This window comes from Dreissena polymorpha, chromosome 12 (genome assembly GCF_020536995.1).
Source record: "Dreissena polymorpha isolate Duluth1 chromosome 12, UMN_Dpol_1.0, whole genome shotgun sequence".
Classification (NCBI taxonomy): Eukaryota; Metazoa; Mollusca; class Bivalvia; order Myida; family Dreissenidae; genus Dreissena; species Dreissena polymorpha.
In genome coordinates, this window is record NC_068366.1 from 43870271 (window position 1) to 43891056 (window position 20786).

Here is a 20786-nt window from a genome sequence, read left to right on the forward strand (position 1 = left end):
TTAGATGTAGATGTAAAATCCGAAATTTAAGTCTCTTTTAATGTTATTCTCTTTTTATGTTATCCATGCAACAAGAAATATTTATAAACTATTCTGGCTGTAGCGTTATTCGATCTGAACAATGACGCTAACACATAGATAAAGTTTTCATTTTATTTTGCTCCAAATTTTTTTATTCATAAACTTTCCAAAGTCCATATCCAAACCAATAATTAATCCACAAGATACAAGCGAACCCATAAACAGGGCCTCGTCCAATACAACAAGAAACCTTGCAACTACATACATCCTTGCCTGTGTGCGTTGTACTACTGCCTTTTTAATGCATATAGTGGCAGTTTATATACCCATTTAACACTAGACGCTAGTATGTAAAAGTCCAGCCTATTAAGGAAAGACTTGATTAATAAATGACATTTGGTCTAAGCAACTGACAGCATATGCAGTACATGGGGAAGATGGCTGGGAAAATTAATACATAACTTGTAATAAGGCCGGGTCACACCATGAAATTGTAAAATGATTTTCTCAAATGTTAACTAGCTTTAGGCTATTACGTCACATGGCAACAATAGTGTCGATTATTATCAAATTTAAAATATGTTAATTTATGGACGTTTGGGTATTTTATTGCTTGTTTTTCTTTCTGCAATATGATGAATATCCATTTAGAGCAAATTGTGTCAATTACACACCATTCTTTTTGCATTAGGCAGTTCAAATCAAGTATTCATTTGGCAATGAAGAAATGCATTTGAGTCAGGGAAGCCAATTTAAGATCTATAGTTTATTCTCTGTGGTTCAAAGTATATCTTATAAAAATGGAAAACACTCATTTGGTCGGCGTTTAAATATTTGTACGGGTGAAAAACACCGCTTGTATCGCTCTATTTGAAACTTCACCAGTAATGTATTTGATTTTGTATTGGCTATATGTCGTGGTCCTTACAGAAAAGACTTTGAGATGATGACAAGATTTTCTCCCGTGGTGAGGTTTTAGGGGTTTCAATATTCCTACTTATAATTTTACGTTCGTATAGGCATTATATTATTGGATATATATATATATATATATATATATATATATATATATATATATATATATATATATATATATATATATATATATATATATATATATATATATATATGCATTCACTATTTTATATGAACTCAAGTAATATTGTTATAAAACTACTATGGGTTTTACAATTAGAGCAGTCATTTGCGAGCGCTACATCCGGTGGCACAGACACGCTTTTCTCAAAACCCATCAGGACAGGTTAATTGCGTCATATATTGTCTGTAATATTAACATGTTTAAACACATAGCTGTTCTTAATGAACTCGTTAACATGAAAAGTTACCTAATCAGTAAACAAGTATATTTTTTTGTATACCATTACAAGAATAATGAATTAATATTTAACTACCTAGTTCGAGATAACTTGTGTTCACACAATTTATACACATTTAAGTCGATTGCTACTTTAAAATTAGATATAACCCTTTAATAGCACTTAGTCTCCGATCGTCCTTAATTAGCTTTTGAGTATTCCGTATATGTGTTGTACAATATTTAAATAATATTTCCAGCAATGCAACGATATTGCGACAAGTTAATTGTTCTGTTGTATTGGCAGAAACTTAACCGTGTTACCATGTTTAATTTGTATAGACAACTTGCGTTTTGGCACTATCTATTATTGGTAAAATGATGAATTATATGATGTTTTTTAATATAAATATTTCGTTAAATGATTTCTCTAAAAGACAGTCAAGTATTTAAATCTGCTTTTTACAGTGAGATACTCTTTGATTTTTTCTGTCAACTTTTGCGTTGCATGCTGCGCAACCCATTAGCGACATCTCATGTGTTTCTATAACTGTGCACCATGTAAAATAGGATCTGATTACATCTGTAATCAAGGAGTGGACCATGTCGAATATATCGTGTGGTATTTCCTGTCTGTATCAAAAAGATCATCCTATCCTTAACATTAACCGTTAAAAGGTGGTAACATTTTTGTATGTGTTATATTTTTCCGTATGTATTGTTTGATCTTGTACTGGCATTCAGTCACACTAAACCTTCATTCGTGATGAATACTCGTTACCAATATTTTTATTTTTGTGTCGACATGTAAAACTATTTTTTGTATCTGTTATGGTTTACCGAGTGGTCCAATACTTAAAGGTTTAATTTAGCCGATTGTTGATTTCATAACACTTGATGTCTAGTGTATTGCATCTTTCATTTGCAACACCTACAGTTTTATCATGTTATAACAAATTCGAAATCAAATGTCTATCTATCTTTTTTGATGCAAACTCAACGTTGAATGGTGAATGGCAATGCAAATATGTGGTATGTGTCAGCGGAATCTAAACGCCATCTGACTATCGTGCATAAAAACCAAACAGAAAGAATGAAAATCCATTAAAAGTTAAAGAATTGTTGCCATGTTACAAACAGAACAGCGTTTTCATTAGGCAAACCTAGTTTCATTTAAGTACGTCCAGTATACGGATAGAAAGTTTTAACTAGTTTTATCTGTTAAGTTATTGCAATTCATATGTACTTTTTGCTAGTTTCACCTCTTGTATCCTTAACGATACACACGTTGCATGTCTGTCATATTTAATTTATACAACTTTATTTTTAAAGTGAGGCGCGATTGCGAGTATAAATTCCTTCAAAAAAAAAAATCCAGCAAAGATTGTGAGTGTTTTGTATCACGTTTTTAATCCTTATCAGGCGGTGCATTTTTTTTGCCGCTAAATATCATTCATAATATCAATTTCTATTAACTTTTGTTTCTATATATCTTTTAAACTTTAATGTTTACAATTTTATATGTTTCGAAAGATTTATGCGTTAATTTTTGTTCCCTATCCTCATTAAAAAAAAACATTTTACGTCATTTTTGCAAGTGGCGATCAATACCGGAAGTAAATAAGATTTATTATATGTGAATGTGTATAACGATTTGATGAATCGTTGTGTGATATGTCACATTCCATACAGCATAATATATAACGATTTGTTTAATGTTTACCGTGTTTATGTAATAGTTTGGTGCATTGTATATTGCATCATATATATAATACAACATTTGCAATTGAAACAGATGTGGGTTATTTTCTGTAAACTATTGATATCTAATACACGTGATCTGAGATATTTTTTCTGGTGAGTGAATTATACTGTTAGTGTTTGCCTGCATATGTAGCCGATGTTAGAATCTTTCTTTTTTCAATCAATATTTAAACTATACCGTGCTTTTTCATTCAATATGCGCCTTCAATAGGAGATTGTAGGTAAGTTTAGAGAAAGAGGGACATGTAATTATAACAGATAATGAACAATGTAAGACTCGAATTATAGCGCGCTAAAACATATGATCACACGACAGAAAACAAACAAAAACTAACAAGATACCCGCAATACTTATGTTGAAAATCAAAAGTTTGAATCATGACAACTGATTTTATTTACATATATACTTTTACAGCATTAAACACGTTATATATAATTCTTGAAATCAGGAGCAAAATTACTCTTTCTTGAAATCTCTGCCTATGGTAAGTCAATACAAATGCGAACATAAATATAATAAAATGAATATAAATAGTAAAGAATTTTTAAAATGTGCATACGTTCGACACTCGAAGCAATAACAGCTTAATTTCTTGAATAATGACTTGATTTCAGATATATTGAAATATATTAATTGAGTCAATGAACATGTTGTAATTGTGTTTAATTACTTATCTATTAAATTGACGACTTGCAAACAAGCCTTAAATTCACACTAATTTCTTCTGAAATTCAATGCTTCGTACGTGTGCTCCTTTTGTTCGGTTTCAATGTGGGTGTTTTGATACAAATCTGAAATGGAGCATAAAGAATAACATCAAATGTTAGATAACATTTACACAAAGTTGAACAATTTCGCTGTGTGAATTTTACAAATCGTACATGTATGGTACTTTGAACTTAGGATTTACAATTGGAAATTGCATTATATTTTAAATAGTATTTCACTCTAAACTTTAGTTCAAAAGCTATCTTACGTCCGTCACTGTCATGACCGACTGTGAGAAACGCTTTCAAGCAGTCATATATGAAAACGAACTGAGCCTGAAATAAACATAATACAAATGAGAATGCTCGATGTTATAGAAATGTATTCAATAATTGACGACACAATAACGTGTGCACATCCGATCATTTAATGATTCTTCCAAAACTAAATTATGTACACTACGAAGCTAAATTACATTACGGAAATACTAATATACATCAGTTTCAGATTAATCAAAACTGATGCTGCGGTATTATTCCTTAACGATATAGTTCTTTTGAGAGTTACTAATATTTTAGTTTATATTTCTTACATTGCTATTTTGTATAGTTAACTCTTTATTTTACCTAAAAAGCTCGAATGAATAATGCAGTCCAGATTATACAATTAATAGCTTTTTTAAATAACTGTGAAAAAGTTGCTTTATTAAAGGAAGACAACGAATACAAATTTATATTCTGCTACCCGTTAATAATCTTTACTTTCCAATACCTCAGTCTGCACCATGTTACACCGGTGTTCTCGAATGTCTAAAACGAGTTGGAAGATATCTACGTCTTCATGGTCACGGATATGCTGCAGAAGATGATCCACCGCGATGAAGGTTCCCGTTCTCCCAACTCCATCGCTAGCATTGAACATGAACATGGGAGCAAAAAATCATTATCGGTAGAGACGCTTACGATAATGCGCACGTTACAAATTCATTTGCAAATACGATGGACAATATATCACATTGAAAGGCACTTACGTAGACAAGGTATTTCAGAATTTTGTTTATGTGTGTTTCGGTGTGAATGTTTATTAGGATATTACCATCTGCAGAATACAAATAATATATGCTACAAAATAATTGTGATACACTACCTATATACATTACCTGCAATGGACCACAAAAGGACAACCATTTCCTGCAGGGGCCCTTGCTTTCTGTACAGCTTGTACAAATTCTAAAAACAGTTTGGGCTTTTCTGGACACCCGGCGTCTGGCCATTTAATGAACCAAAAATGCTTAATACTCCTGCGCTCCTTGTTCTAAAATGAAAAATTAAAAACATTAAGTACATTTTGAAAAAAATACAGGTATTTTTATACGAAACGTTATTATACGATCTCAATTAATCCAGTTGATTTGTTAGTCGAATACAATTTATTTCAACATCGACATGTACACATATATACAAACATTAAAATATTGTAAAAATGTTCCAAGTGCATAAGTGTTAAAATAAAATAAAACAATTAAAAATGAAAAGGAAGAAAGGAAGAAGTATGGGAATGAGAAACGACTAACACACAATGTAAGGTAGGATTAGTGCATGAATAGGTATACAAATAGGACTTCTATAAAGATGAACACTGAAATTCATGACTGAAGAGAAATTGTTAACAACAGTTATTTAAGACGTTATAACACTTAATGGTACGGTCATTGCGTAATTATTTTAGCAAAATAAGAAGATATCGTAATTAAACCATTACTTAAATTGAGGGCAACAATGTCCTTCTGTTCGTGTTTACTGATTTCGAATTTAATTTTTCTTTATCACTTGTTTGAAGATAATTTATTTTCTGTCTTGTAAATTATTTAATACTTTCTTTTTGCACCTGCTTCAGATTTGAGAATCAAAATGAATGCAAGTGGAACAAACGGCCTTTGCATTTTAGCATATTGTTTGTAAATTTACAAATGTAATATCTCTAAAATATTTCGAAGATAATACGTTTGATACCTATAAATAACAGACAATTGATCCCGTTCATAGTTATTTAATCGGTAATGTATATCGCTCTCCGAATTCGGTAGCATCAAATCTCAGAAACAATTCAATATTTGCTTTGATAAACCGCACAATATTTGAATATTTATTGCAGGAAACATTAATGAAAAGCAAATAAATCTGTACATGTGATATACATTAAAACATATATTGAATTTGAACATGATGTGTAATTTAATAAATGAACCAACTAGAATAACGCCTCATTCCTGTATTTTAGATTATATTGCTATTTGTAGTTAATTTAATTGTTTCACTCAGGAGTATTCGAACCAAAATCTATAAGCAATCATTGTTGAACAAACCGTTTTTTTCTGATACGTATCGAGATGTGAAAACAATCACTCACGGTGAACCATTAGAACATAAATTTTATACGGAGCACCGTACTTTTCCGAGTAACATTACCAGTTTTATTTCGAAGATACGCAGTTTGTAGAACGACAGGTCCCTCTCAGATTGTTTTGAGACAAGAAGATTTCCGTAAAAGACTTGCTCGTTGTCCGGCCAATACATGTCACACTTGAACTAAGAATTAAATATTTGCGAACTTAACTGGATTTCGTCTTTTTTTATAAATGATTATTTCTTTTTTTTTAATTAATTTTTAAGTGTTTATGACAGCACTAAACATTCCGTCAGTATCGAACTATTTCCTGTGCAAAATGTAATATGGCTTTTATGAAACAGTTTATATCATGTTTTAAATCAATTAAAATATATTTAAAAAATCGAAATATTTTTAATTACAACACCATTCACGTTTCCAGAATACTATTAACAAATATTTGCGATCAATTAGTTTAAACAAAAATGTTAATTTGAGTCGACCCAACAGTCACCCTATATTTTATTGTCTTTGTGAATTGTTACCACATTCTAAAAAAGTGAAACATCTCAAAGTATTTTAAATGAAATCTATCAGTGGCATTGTGAACTTTATGTGAATGCTAAACATTTACTGTTTGACAAACACATCTGTTCAATGTTTCTCGCGCTCAAATGTAAAAGACAAAATAAAGATGATGCAGAAAGTAACAAATTGTCAACTAGCGCAATTGTATGTCAATATCTGTATATATAATGCAGTATTCTGCAATGAATTTGTTGAAATGTATTTAAAACAGCTCCCTTATTTACTGCGAATATTATTGATAATTTGTGTATTACTTTTCCCTTTTCCACCAGATTCGTCAGCATAACAATGATGTCCACCTTCTGTTCCCAGATCATTCGCCAGAAGTCTTCAAATGTTGTGCGTAACGGACCCTGGGTGGCGATGTACTCTCCTCGAGATTTATATCCCTGCCAACAATACAACATAAATCACCAGGCGATCGCAGGACACGGCCATGGAAGCTCGACCACGTAGTGTGCGTGACTATAGCTTTTTTAACTGTAAACGCCTCATCTCTAATGTATTTTTAAACAAAATGTACCAAATAAAATATCCGGACTACATCACAATTCAGTCATTTGTATATTGATTAAGTTCAAACTATTCGAAAAATAATGAAAGCCGATTGATAACATTTTCGCAACTACATCTTTAAAAGAAATACCAACAAATACACTGTAGTATTTTATTCACTCTTAACGAGACATTGCAGTTAAAAAATGTATGAATGTTTTACTGTCTCTTTAAGGGTGTTTTAGAATACTCGAAGAAACACAAACCGGAATGTAATTTGCGTTGATGTAGTTGGCTCCATCAACATCGTCTGTTTGGCGGAGCTTCACACGTGAATGATCAACTTGAAATGAAATACATTAATAAACAAATTGACACATTCAAAAACATCAATGTAATCTTATCATAACGAGAAACGCAACAACACTGCAAGCTTATCAAATATGTAATTAATTATTTTATTCGTTCACATCTGACCTGAAACGTATATGAAATGCATTATTAACAAATGAACGATAATGAAATATGAAGTACCACATGAGTGCCGTCCTAAGACCCTTAAGGCATGCATTCAACTTTGGCTGAATTAACAAAGTTTGTGCACGAACACATTACAGTTGATTAACAATGTCATTTTGCAGAATGTGGTTGACAAACGTCTTCATTATAGATGATAAGGCAAATATAAATCAAGCGAAAGACGTTTCTTATTCATCTAACAAACGCAGTAAAGCATATACTACTATGTCTACTACTACTACCACTACTACTACTTCTACTACTACTACTTCTACTACTTTATGTCCAACTAAAATCATGCATACTTTAGATAACGGGACTAAAACATTCTTAAAGCTCCTTTAAAGTAGGCTATTTATGAAGACGTGAGTTCGAATCCTAATGGAGGCGCATAGACACGTGTTCGAATAATTCATGAGACGTGTATTGTACACAAGTTTTTGGCTTTTGAATTTCTTTACAATGTCATTTTTATAAAAGAGTTACTTCATACGTTTGTGTATAGGAAGAGGGAATAATTATTTTGTTTGATACATGTCGAGTCGCAGGACATATACCGTCGATATGACCCTGAAACGATATCCCCACAATACATTGCAATGTTGTGTCGATTTATTAAAGTGTCCGATACGAAGTTATATTCAGCATTCCGTTTATTACACATATGCATTGCATTTAGTCGCGTGTTCCATGTATGTAAATGTGACATATACTTATACACTTACACGGTAATATGTCCACGAAGCGGTTCTTTTGCAGGCAGCCCTCAGATAAAGCTGCTGTTATAGGAAGAACGGAATTTTTATCTTTCAGCATCTGAATCGGTAGGTATCAAAATAGTTATAAATAAATGCCTTTGAAAACACATAAAACAAACTTATATCAGAAAATACATATGTATATTGTTTGTGTTACGTTTACTATCCAAAACAGACTCTTGTGAATAGGCAAGTGGATATAGCGGCTACCTTATAAGCCTGTCTAAAGAGACGGTTATCACTTTTGTGCATCTGGTCGACGTATGCTGGAAAGTCTGTAATATTGACCCTGCCAGGTCTAAACAAACAAGCATGCAATCAGCAAAATTAATACGACAACAAACATATATAGGATTCCATGCGTTTACTCAAATATATTTACTTATTTGTATTTTGTTGAAAATAAAAAAAATCAGGTTTAAGTAATGTCACCTTGTAATATACAAGTATAAGGAACATTAATATCGAATTATCTAGGCGTAAAACCCAGATATGTTTTTATATTAAGTGTTGTGTGTATTGTCCTTCATTGATAAGGCAATTTACCATATGGCTTTAAATTGATTGAAGAATTTCATGTCCGAAAAATATATAAAGTTTTGTTGTATTATCATAGTATTTAATACATTTTTGTTATTACTTGAATCAATGATACGAATTCCGTTATTTTAACAACATGTGTGGAATGATAGATCAGGAATTTAATACGTTTGAACAAACACCAACATAGTTAAATAATGGAAATTTAATAAAATAATGAAACTTTCAAACCTCGTCCCCGTTTGTTACATTTATGTATACGTGAACATCTCAACAACATATATTTTCAAAACGAATAAATACCTGAACATATTATAGTCTAAATCGTTGAGATATATATTCACTTCTGCTGCTCTGTGATCAGTCATCTTGCTTTTGAAACATCTAAAACAGCATTCAAAAATATTAAAAAAATTATTTCATATACAATTCGTATGACAGGAAACAACAAAATAAATTCTGAAACCATATTTAAATGCAAAAGTACAACATATTTAGCTGTAGTGACAGTTGTATTGATTTTGTTGATGATTTTTGTTTCCTTTGATAAACTGTACACGTACAGAATTCTTGATTTGTAAAACTATATTACTAGGTTGAACTACCTGTGTACTCAATCGGAACCAGTATATTGAAGTACTTATAAGAAATACAAATACGATAATGTTCACACATTTCTATTAAATCCGACTAATAAACAATTACTCATTTTTTAAATATGCTTTAACACACGTACAGTTTGTTCGATCGCTTAATGCACACGATAGCGACCACCAAAGCAATACAAACAACTGCCCCTGCACATCCGCCGAGTACCGTGATGTCATTGAGAACTTTAGAAACTGGTGCTGAAACTCGGTCATCGCCTACTTTTTTGAAAACGAAAATCAATTGATAACACATGGCCCGTTTATTCATCACGAAATTCTTGGACTTATATTTTTAAGTACAGAAAACTTTTTAAATGTAATTTTCTAATAGAATATTTTTAAGTACAGAAAATTTTTCAACTGTAATTTTCTAATAGAATAATGCAGTTTAATATGACATAGCATGTAACACCTTTTACTACAAAATTCTTCATTAAAAACAATAATTTATCCCAGTAGCAACATTTATAACCATTGCATATTCAGGCGCTGGGGTAATTGTCTTATTGTTATTTTTTAAGTCTACGAATAGGTTGGTGAATACTGGTCTAGTTCGTGCGCATGTTGTATATACAGGGCAATATGCTTGATAGTGTTTAATGTAACATGCTTAAGCACAAGAGCTATTGGGTAAATTTAACACAAAATCTAAGAATATAGCACGTTTGCTGACAATTGCATAAGCCACATCAACATAAGACAATTGTGCATTTATTTCTTGATCGAAGTTAAATATTTATTTAACAGGAAAGAACGAACCGGTCCAGATAGGGAGTGAGTACAATGTCTCTGTACATCCAGTTGTCGTACAGGCATATGACTTCACCCTGCATATGTATGGCAATACAGCCAACTTAATCAATTTCGACGTGTATAACACATACCAGTTAAATATGACATAATTACAATAATACAGCCATACGGCACATCTAATTAAGAATTTTATTTTGCACATTGAGAATAACATTATATACACAGTTGAGTGATGTACGTTATAGTTTTTAACAAAACTGAGTCACATAATGTTTCAAAAGAATATGCCGGCTTGTTTAGGAGAAGTACATACATAACATGTTTATGCCGATTATCGATAGGTCAACACTAACGACAATAACGACATACGACTTAAAAGCTAATACTCCATTATATTTTCGGTTTTACTAACGTATTAAGAACACAATTATTGTAAACTATTGTATGCCTTTTATTATTTAGTTATAAATAAATACTTTAACCTGTTCTATTACACAGTAAACGTAATATATCAAGATTCGACAGCATATTTGAACATGATTAAAGTTTAAGAGTTTTGAACTAAGATACGAAACGGTCCAATCGTTGAGACTCACCGATAGGACCTTCCTGGATGCAAAGGGCCGTTGCAGTACTTCTGATTGTTTAAACAATGTTCATTGCCAATGACGAAGATCAAATGTGTGTCGCTTACATTTGCATCGCGTCGCCTTCGTTTTGAGGCAAAAACGTTGACTTAAAGACACATAGACATGTTTGTCATGCAATAAAATGATAAAAACATCATACTTAGCTTTACTTATTGCCTTGGTACATGTGTTGTTGTGAATTGTTGCTCATTTTAAAGGAAGTCAATATCTGGCTTTAGTAATTTAAGTAGTGTTTTTTATGAATTTGATCTCTATTTGCAATATTCTGTGGTCTGGAGTTTAGCATTACTATAATGCATGAAATACAATATTTGATCTCATCATCATACCCCTATTTCCCAAAACACCTGATACAATTTTAATATATATTTCAACTTTGTTAAATATGTCATTTATTTTCATGACGTAATTTAATGATTTAGTGTTGTTTTCAAGCATCTACGTTTGTGCAATTTTAAAACTGAGACGACAATACGTAAGTGATTGGATAAAATAATATCAGGTTAGTTTCGAACATACATATGTTTGTTTTCTCGGCAAATAAAACTCATCGCAAAGGCTAGAGGTTGTGTTATTGTAATCCCCACAAATAAACAAAAATAAAATTATGTTTGTGTAGTTTCATTTTCCAATATTCGTCAATGTTTTAAGATTTATTAGCATTTGATTAGTAGACAATAACATTTTGTTTATTTTATATAATTAATTTAGCTCAGCACATGATTACGAAAGGCATATTTAAAAACAAATACTATTGAACATACCTGTTTTGTTGTTGTGATCTTTGACGTTCATGTCTGGAAGAAACAAAACTTGGTTTTACACTAACAAATTACTTAGTAAGGGTTTACAAGCAGTGAGTAAGTCATTTTTGCTACCAGTTGTAACTACTTCTATTACGCTACACATTAATTAGTTATAGCTCATTTTCCAAGTAATTAAATATTTCGTGTAAAAAGACACTACCTGTTTCTGTGAAGTGAACCTTAACTTTAGATTCTGAAAAAAAAACAACAACACTTCGGTTCTTAATTATGACGCCAACATAAATATTGCAGTAACAACGTATGTTTTTGGTGGTATATTTTATAGAACATAATATCCGTTTATATTACTTGTTAAAGTGCTGACATTATTTTCAAACAAATTATCTTGGTTTGGATTAGTTTTCCAATTAAAACTTACATTTAAACTGCAATTTAAGCAAGAGGTCATATTTCTAAAAGCCGATAAGAAGTTTTTAAAATCACCATTCTCGGTAGTGTACTATTTACTCCATACAAAAAAGTTACCTGCACAAACACGCTAATTAATTATATGGGCTTGATACTAATGTGATTAAGTGTCGTTCAATGTGGGCATTCGAACTAAACAATGTCCTTACCGACCGCACACAGTGGCCTCCATTCTGGTGAAGTGGCTACATACGGTTGTATAACACTCTTATCTTTGACGTCTGACCACGTTGTGTAATGCGCATCTTTGAAAATTTGGTATTCAGTCAAGCTTCCAACAAATGAAGCTTCTGAAACGTCAACGATCACAAGCAAGGGATTCATATAATAATTAAACATAATATAAATATATTATACAACGAGTGCGTTGATAACTAATACTAACAATTTCATTAAAGCGTAAATTGGTAACCGGAATTTTTACTTAATGTGGTACTAGTTGAACTGCCGTAATCGCCTATTTCTATTTCTACTTAGTACTTATTAAAGCTTCATGACGTCGTCTTACATTCAAACCAAAACTTAAGCTTTGAAAATATACAACACATTTTATTTATTTAACAAGAAATTTCTTGAAAAAAGACATTATGCCTTGCTATTCATACTTAGATGATAATCTATTAATTAAAAAAAACCTAGAAGATGATCGATACTGGACTTCTCGGACCCAATAATATACCATAGTGTATTCATGCTACGCAAATAAAAATATGGAGCATGAATACAATTTTTATGTTAAACGATACTTCTTTCACTTAATAATTTAAAGACAGAATGATAAAAACAATATGTTCAAAAATATATTTCTTCCGGAGAATTTGATTGACATTTTTTAATAAAAATACATTCTTAATAATATACAACCGCAATTCTAATATAAATTTATATAAGCAATATGGAATTTACCGGTACTTTAAATTATTGGGTGTTTGATTCGCTCATTGATGCGTAAGTTTTGTCACATAACAATGCGCTAATTTAACAATTATTCGCTTAATAATTAATTCATTAAAAATACCGAAATGCACCACTTAATGGTTGAACTTGTTGCCGTATACACCTACAGATGAAGTTGATTACCTTACATTTAATACAGATTCAGCATTTACCAATTTTTAAATGCTCACGTTCAATATCGCCTGCTTGATTACGATTTAATCTTGTAATTGGTTTCTAAACTTCATTAAATAATATACTCGACATCTGCATTAAACTCGTAGTTTTACAGAAAATTTCCATATTTTGTTGGATGACTGAAAATATCCTGTTCTAAGTTTTGGAAAAAAAAATCGTCAAAAGATCTAGAGAGTCATCGGCATTATCTTTTCTCTTTTTGATAACACATTTAAAAAAATCCCAAGGTTTGCTCTTTTTCAAGCTTTCGTTATCCTTTAGTGTTTTTAAGTTAACTTTTTTGTTCGCTTTTTATAACGACTTTTGAAATCACAAAAATATTTTCGAAAAAACAGACGCCATACGCTAATCTTATATTCACAAAGATATTTTCATCTGTCTTGTAAACAATAGTTTTCAAATCATTATGCATGCTTAGCAACTGACGACGGAGCACAATAACTTTTAGTACGATATGTAAAAGACTGTGCGAATTGGTTTATCGACGTCTTTCAAGAGGCATGAAAATGGAGTCAATACATGATGTTAAATTGTCTAATTGTTCAGTATTCGACAATACGTCATTTCAAACACCATCCTCCGTCGATATTTAGCGTGTCGTACGATATCCAGGCATTCTTCGCTTTCTGTTTGGCCGCTTTCATATAGGGTTCAACCTTTCTCCTTTTGTCGGCGATTTTTAGAGTATTGTTCATTAACATGAAAACAAGACCCCTTCAACGTTTTACCTGCTTACGGGCATACTCTCTGTCCTTAAACCCATGAAACTTCGCCACTACGTTCCTCGAGTTTACATGCCGCATGGTACCCATTCTCTGGACCATTTCAATCACTAGTTTATGAACAGAGTCCTGTTCAATCTTCATCTTCTCAACAAGAAAGCTTCTTAGTTTTGATTCATTTCATTTTTTGACACTTCAATATTTGTAAAAACTAAATTGGCTCTAATTGATTTAGCTTGTAGATAAAATCGTCAATTAATGATTTACTATCATCTACTTAGGATGATACCTTATCATTCATTTTATCTTGAGAGAATTCAAAACTACCTTTCAATTATACCTACTGATAAATACGCATAAGAAATCCCTATCAAAAGAGAGCTACGCCTAAAAATATGTGCAATGATTACCATTTGCTGCGCTGTCTTGTGCAACAACTACACCCCACTGTATTGATTCACCATTAAAATCATTGCAGAGAAATGCCTTTGGCAACAGAACAGCAATCATCTTCTCATCATCGACGACGCTAGTGTTCGACATTTTTGTGAGAGGACTTTTGTCGGTTTCATCAGGTTTCCACGGGGCTAACATGCAGAATACAGCATACATTGTATTGCCATGATAAAAGTAGAGCATACTTAATAAATCGCGGTAAAGATCTAGCAAGTAATTACATCTTTGTTCTGTAATATTGAAAAATACCTCCGGGTTCCACAGCAAGAGATATTTCTTCAATGGTTCCCAAACCAACTGCAGTAGCGGCTCGTACCTGTAATTATAATATCATAATGTAAGCAATCTTATGCATGCTCGTACCTGTAATAATACTAGCATAATGTTAGCAATTTTCACGTTTAATGTAACTGGATTATTTAGGCCCGTATAATCACATCTCAAACAAAAACTGCTTTAACAAAATAATACAGAACGTTCAAGACGTTTAATTTTATAAGTGCACAATTAAACTAAATAAAAGCAGAGTATGAACTGATTTATTTTCATTTAATTCAACCCGATAAAACCAGGATATACAAGAGTTCCCTATGGGCCTGGTGAAATACAGTACATATTAAATTTTGGAAACACTATCAGCAGACAGGGAGAATAAACGTTCCGATTCGTTCCGATTAAATCAGTTATAAAAATCACACGAAATAACCAACTTTGAAGAAACTGGCAAAAAGGAATAAAAAAACAGAGTTCCATTATCTTTAAAACGATCTTACAAATACAATAGCAGCGACGTATCCCGGAATGTGCAGGCCTTTGGAATCGACCGCTTACTTTTTGGTGCAAACAGCCGATTTCAAAATAAAACCATTCAACAAAGTTGATAGGTCCCGAAAAAATAATTAAATGTGTTGCATAAAAAAGACATTTAAGTACCTGGGTCGAAAAATAACGTCCGATCATATATATGAATCAAGTAAACGAGAGTTTGTAGTCTGTAAAAGTATAGGTTTTAAAATTTACCTAAGCAGCTTAATTCCAAACGACAAGTATTAATACGTACTGTTGCATTCCCACTATTAGATTTGTTATGGATTCATACAATATAGACATAGTTATAACATGGATTTTACACCTAAAACATTCTTCTACGAGAATATATTAAATTGGAAAAGTTTTTAAGATGACAATTATATTCGACCAGAATTAGTGTCCCTTTATTTGTATCTTTAAGAGAGTTACTATACTCGCATACAATTTCTGCTGCAAGCTTCCTTTCCTAAATTTGATAATCAGTTAGATATATGCTATTGATATGTAAGATTAACGGACGTAACACAACATTCTCTCCAGATTTTTAAAAAAGTTAAATTGTTTAAATGTGTACTCATAACAGACGTACTTGTCATATTTACGTTCTCTTGGCGAAATTAGAAGTAATGTTATTTAAAACGTCTCTTCTTAGTGAAATAATATTTTGCTTTCGTGATTCTTATTACTTATGTAAACTAAAGATTTAAGCTAATGAATTGAGAAAAATATTTTTCTGGGCAAAACTTTGGTCACTGACCAATATATTTTAGGACGTCATGTTGCCGTTGACAGGCATTGATATACTTGTTGTATAACATATATATAAGACATTAAAATGGACTTTATGAAAGAACAAAACATATCATATTTTAAGATATTGAAGATGCATTAATCATTAATACAAAACGGACAAAAAAAAAAGATCTTTGTCATACAGTTTATTCTTTTGGAATATTACAATTGCATGAGAATAGAATCTGTTAAATATTGTTTATGGGAAAAGTATATTTAAAATCCATTTCGTGCCTTGTAAATTCCGATTAGACACGCAAAGTAAGCAATGAAATTTATATATTATCAATTTTCTGAAACTGACACAATGCTTAACTAATTATAATCATTTAAATGTTGGTATCTAACCTGAACTGTTACATTGATCGTGTTAGCTAAAGATACCGGTATGGTGAGGAAACCATCTGAGGCGCGTACTTGAAACTGTCAAAACAAAACAGGAAAAATACTTACCTTATGATCATACACACCAAATATACTTGAAATGTTTGTAGTTTATCAATATGTATATATTATTTCACTTAAGTCGGTTTTCAGAAAATGTACTGATATTCTTCCATGTAATGATTTTAATATACACAGAGTAGAAAGTCTAAAACATTAAACGACAATATAATTCTAAAACTATTGATAATATCATAAAACTACATGCAGCAACGTTATATAGGTTTTTTTAATACGCAATTCCCTTCCTCGAAATAATTTGATGGAATATATAGATACAGACAAAAATAGATACTCGTTTGTTTGGATCATGATTGAGTTTGAATGCCAGGTTAACACCTACGGTTTTATTTCCATACGAATAGATAATTTCGTATTCCACTATAATTCCGTTACGATCTCTTTCCGCTGGCGGATCCCATGTGACAGTCACTTGACGTGGCTTCCAAAGATCCTTTTCCGTAATAACTTTGAGATTCTGCACTGCACCTGGGCCTTGAACGGAATTAAAAAAGTGAATCGGTTCTTTCGTGTGTTAAACACTTTTAGTTGATAGAAGTTGTGAATGTTCAAAAGAAAACACACTACCATTAGGTTAGAATTTCCGGAACCACTGCCATAACCAATGTTTGCGACATACTTCTATGCAGTTACTTGCGTCGGGAACATTAAAACGATCTCGTAGTCTTAAGTCAGGTAGAGAATTACAGGAGTTTCCGATGGCAATTAAGAGACAAAGATAAATTTCCATCGGTAACAATCATGATTGAAAATAAAGATAGCTTTGTCTTCATTCATTCAATGTCAATAGTGAAATATGAACTTACGATCTTCGGCTGTTTGGATAATTACAGATGAGGAATTTCGACGGTAACTTAAGTTAGCATGTGCGGTTTCTGCAATCACAGTAACCGAATAATTCCAGAACGCATCTAGGCCAGTGACGGAACAATCCGTGGCAAGCTCGTCTTAAAGAAATTATGTGAACTTCAATATAATATGCTACTGTTCTGAACAATGGTTATACATGGTTCAGTTACTGTTTAAGTAATGGTCACAGGCATCTTTCATTATGCTTGGGGTATCCTATATTAAATTCAATTAATAATTCAGATTTTAGGTACTTTACGTGTGATATAATCGTCGATTAGCTTATTCGTATATAAAGTAAGGTTTCCACTAATACATTATTATTATAAGTCTCATGTACTATGTAGATTTAAATAAATACTAAGATATTACCTATCCCCCATCCGTTATTTGTTTTATTTGTATATATACGTGAGTTGTCTCGTGCATCGATAATTATTACGGTGTAGATTGTTGGTCCTGTGTAATGCGTCGCTATACTCCAGTGTATCTCAATCAATGACGATGTAATGGTAGAGCTGTGCACATCAGATGGCACGTCTGGCACTGACATTGTTTGTAATAATAAGTGAATATATCAGCAGTAATGAACATGTATAAAATGAAATGCCACACAAATATGATTTCATTCAAAAGTGCATATATGAAACTTTTTCTAAACAATATTCTGTGTGTTAGATATGCATTTTGATGTTTATGTATCAACTCGTGTTAATATACTATTTTTGAACTTACTGACGTTTATGTATTAATAATTAAACAATATAATAGTGTGTCAGACTTCCGAGATTACGATTTACACATACGTTGATTACAAATATCATTTGAAGGCCGAATGTATAATACCATCAATTGCTGTTTGGAACTCATGATTTCTACCGTACGACCCGTTTCCGGCAGAGTTAGCTGCCTTTATCCGAACAGAATAGTTTCGAAATGGCAGAAGTTGTTCCAGCTTCAGGTGTGGTTCATTTGAAGGTATTTTTAATGTAGCCGTCCATCCTTCAACATCGTTATTTTGGTTTGATATATTCTTTATTTCTACATAAAAGGAATCTAGTATTCCGTTTGAGAAACACGGGTCCAGCCAAGATATTTCTGCTTTGTTTGACGAAACCTCAGAGCTTGTTATATCATCGATATCGCCAGGAACTAAAATAATTACTTGCAGAATAATAAAAGTTTTATTACATTTTGTAGAAGTAGTAGTAGTAGAAGTAGTAGTAGTAGTAGTAGTAGTAGTAGTAGTAGTAGTAGTAGTAGAAGAAGTAGTAGTAGTAGAAGTAGTAATAGTAGTAGTAGTAGTAGCAGTAGTAGTTTTAGAAGTAGAAGTAGCAGTAGTTGTAGTAGCAGCAGCAGCAGTAGTAGTAGAAGTAGTAGTTGTAGTAGTGGTAGCAGAAGCAGCAGTAGTAGTAGTAGTGGTGGTAGAAGTAGTAGTAATAGAAGAAGTAGTTTTAATAGCGGAAGTAATAATAGTAGTAGTATTTGCTTTCTAGTATCGCGAATTGTTGTACATAAAAATGCATATATTATATTAATTACCACAAGCTAGATGATTTTTTTAGGTTAAGATGATTACCGCTATTATATTTGTATTATTATTATAATTATAAAGATGATAATTATTTATATAATTTTAATAAGACTTGTTATGGGGAAGATTATGATGACATTGTTGTTAATTGTGATGACGATGATGATGATGGTGGAGATGGTGATGCTGTATGTATTATAACATACTGTGGTTTTATTACGATTATTTTTAATATACAAACTCGATGCTTGTGTTCTGACGTTCAAGACATTTGAATAATTGCCAGAGCCAAGAGTGTTTGCAGCACTTATCATGATGATGTAATCCCAATACGGAAATATGCTTTCATGTAGCTTAGCCGACGCTGTGGTCACAGTTGTTAATTTTTCCTGAAGATCGCCTTTTCCACGGCAAACGTGTCTTTCGAAAATATACTTTATAGTGTAGAACATTATGATGTCATTTGCATCTACAGGTGGTTGCCAATTTAGGACAATCAAATTGTGTGATATATTCATAACACGGGCATCATCTGGAGCCCCTGGAACTATTAGAATCAATTAACACGTATGGATAATATGGTTATTTTTATTCGACAGTGTTATTAACATTGGTTTTAAAGATAAACTAGTTGTTATTGGACTTAAAGTCCCCGTTTGCGTAGATATATATTTGCAGAATCGTAAGAAAACGTGTTTTTATTGAGGATATTACTGAAAATCCGTGAAATCGGTTGAAAACAAACAATATAGCGATTTTTATTTTGGGGTCGAGTACGGTAAAGTACGAAAACGACCTTATTAATATTCATGATTCGACACGTTAATTCAAACCTGAACAAACAAAATTGCGGATACGGGCGAATTTAGCGGAGAGAAGGTAAGAACAAATGCAAATTATACATCTGTTACAGACGGAAACTGGGTTGCAACGCTACGTTTTTGCGTATTGCAGATTGCAACGCTGCAATTTTTTTCGCCTATTACATGTATAAATGATCTTTATATATGAATTTATCGGTTCAAAACCGATTTTGACCAGGTTTTTGATGTCAACCTCGATAAAAATATATTTCAATGAATGTATGTATAGTTTATTTCTCGCTATACGATTTATTTGCAAAACAACGACCTATTCCGCGAACGGGGACTTTAACGTATCTGAAAATTATGTATTTCTATATTTTATATTTCTTCAGCGTGCGTATGTACGTGAGCACGTGCGCAATATCAGAAATATACATCGCTTAGTGATAAATTGTTATGTACATTTAAGTTTGCTTACTTTCTTCTAGTGTTTCAATCATCCTGGTAACGTTAGGTCCTTCTTTTATTGATGCCGACGTAATTGTGTATGTGTAATTTCTTAAAGGGTGCAAACCCGTTACAGATACGAAAAATGATGTTTGAAATCGGTAATAGGCATATGTGTTGTTACAATGGCATGTAAACTGCTGCAATAAACAAAACCTTTCTATAAACATAGAGGCATATACATCAGCATAACTCAGTCGAAAATTAACGAAAACGAAGGAATAGTATCGATTGTGTATCTCTTATCCAGACCAAAAGTATATTTTAAGAAAAATGTGCTACTTACATTGCTTTTGTATTGGTCTGATACCAAACAATCAGAGCAA

The 20786-nt window shown here is 32.0% G+C and overlaps 2 protein-coding genes across 2 annotated transcripts; both read right to left on the bottom strand.

Moving 5' to 3' along the window:
- Positions 1–3585: 3585 nt before the first annotated feature.
- On the bottom strand, positions 3586–15057 carry LOC127853931 (receptor-type tyrosine-protein phosphatase S-like). Its single transcript, XM_052388766.1, has 18 exons — positions 14947–15057; positions 14652–14828; positions 12535–12675; positions 12117–12149; positions 11915–11947; positions 11097–11235; positions 10507–10574; positions 9834–9963; positions 9401–9481; positions 8768–8855; positions 8525–8615; positions 7547–7623; positions 7040–7174; positions 6278–6397; positions 4969–5123; positions 4581–4716; positions 4078–4144; positions 3586–3892 (listed from the first exon to the last, which is right to left on the bottom strand). The coding sequence occupies exons 2-18, from the start codon at positions 14782–14784 to the stop codon at positions 3816–3818; spliced, it is 1704 nt and encodes a 567-aa protein (XP_052244726.1). The 5' UTR covers positions 14785–14828; positions 14947–15057; the 3' UTR covers positions 3586–3815.
- On the bottom strand, positions 14915–19633 carry LOC127852556 (cell adhesion molecule DSCAML1-like). The gene is made up of 7 exons (XM_052386510.1): positions 19389–19633; positions 18460–18765; positions 17986–18159; positions 17571–17711; positions 17398–17429; positions 16648–16722; positions 14915–15013 (listed from the first exon to the last, which is right to left on the bottom strand). The coding sequence occupies exons 1-7, from the start codon at positions 19597–19599 to the stop codon at positions 14915–14917; spliced, it is 1038 nt and encodes a 345-aa protein (XP_052242470.1). The 5' UTR covers positions 19600–19633.
- Positions 19634–20786: the final 1153 nt, after the last annotated feature.

What these genes read in the sequence shown, in the direction of transcription:
- LOC127853931 (XM_052388766.1), bottom strand. Translation starts at nt 14,784, where the DNA reads ATGTCGAACACTAGCGTCGTCGATGATGAGAAGATGATTGCTGTTCTG. An exon ending in TCTTTAGACAGGCTTATAAG is followed by an intron (nt 8,616 to 8,767) that starts GTAGCCGCTATA and finishes CTACCGATTCAG; the next exon opens with ATGCTGAAAGATAAAAATTC. An exon ending in ATCTGGTGGAAAAGGGAAAA is followed by an intron (nt 6,398 to 7,039) that starts GTAATACACAAA and finishes TTTAATTCTTAG; the next exon opens with TTCAAGTGTGACATGTATTG.
- LOC127852556 (XM_052386510.1), bottom strand. Translation starts at nt 19,599, where the DNA reads ATGTTCTACACTATAAAGTATATTTTCGAAAGACACGTTTGCCGTGGA. An exon ending in CGTCAGAACACAAGCATCGA is followed by an intron (nt 18,766 to 19,388) that starts GTTTGTATATTA and finishes TAATTATTTTAG; the next exon opens with TTCCTGGCGATATCGATGAT. An exon ending in CGATCAATGTAACAGTTCAG is followed by an intron (nt 15,014 to 16,647) that starts GTTAGATACCAA and finishes TTATAATTACAG; the next exon opens with GTACGAGCCGCTACTGCAGT.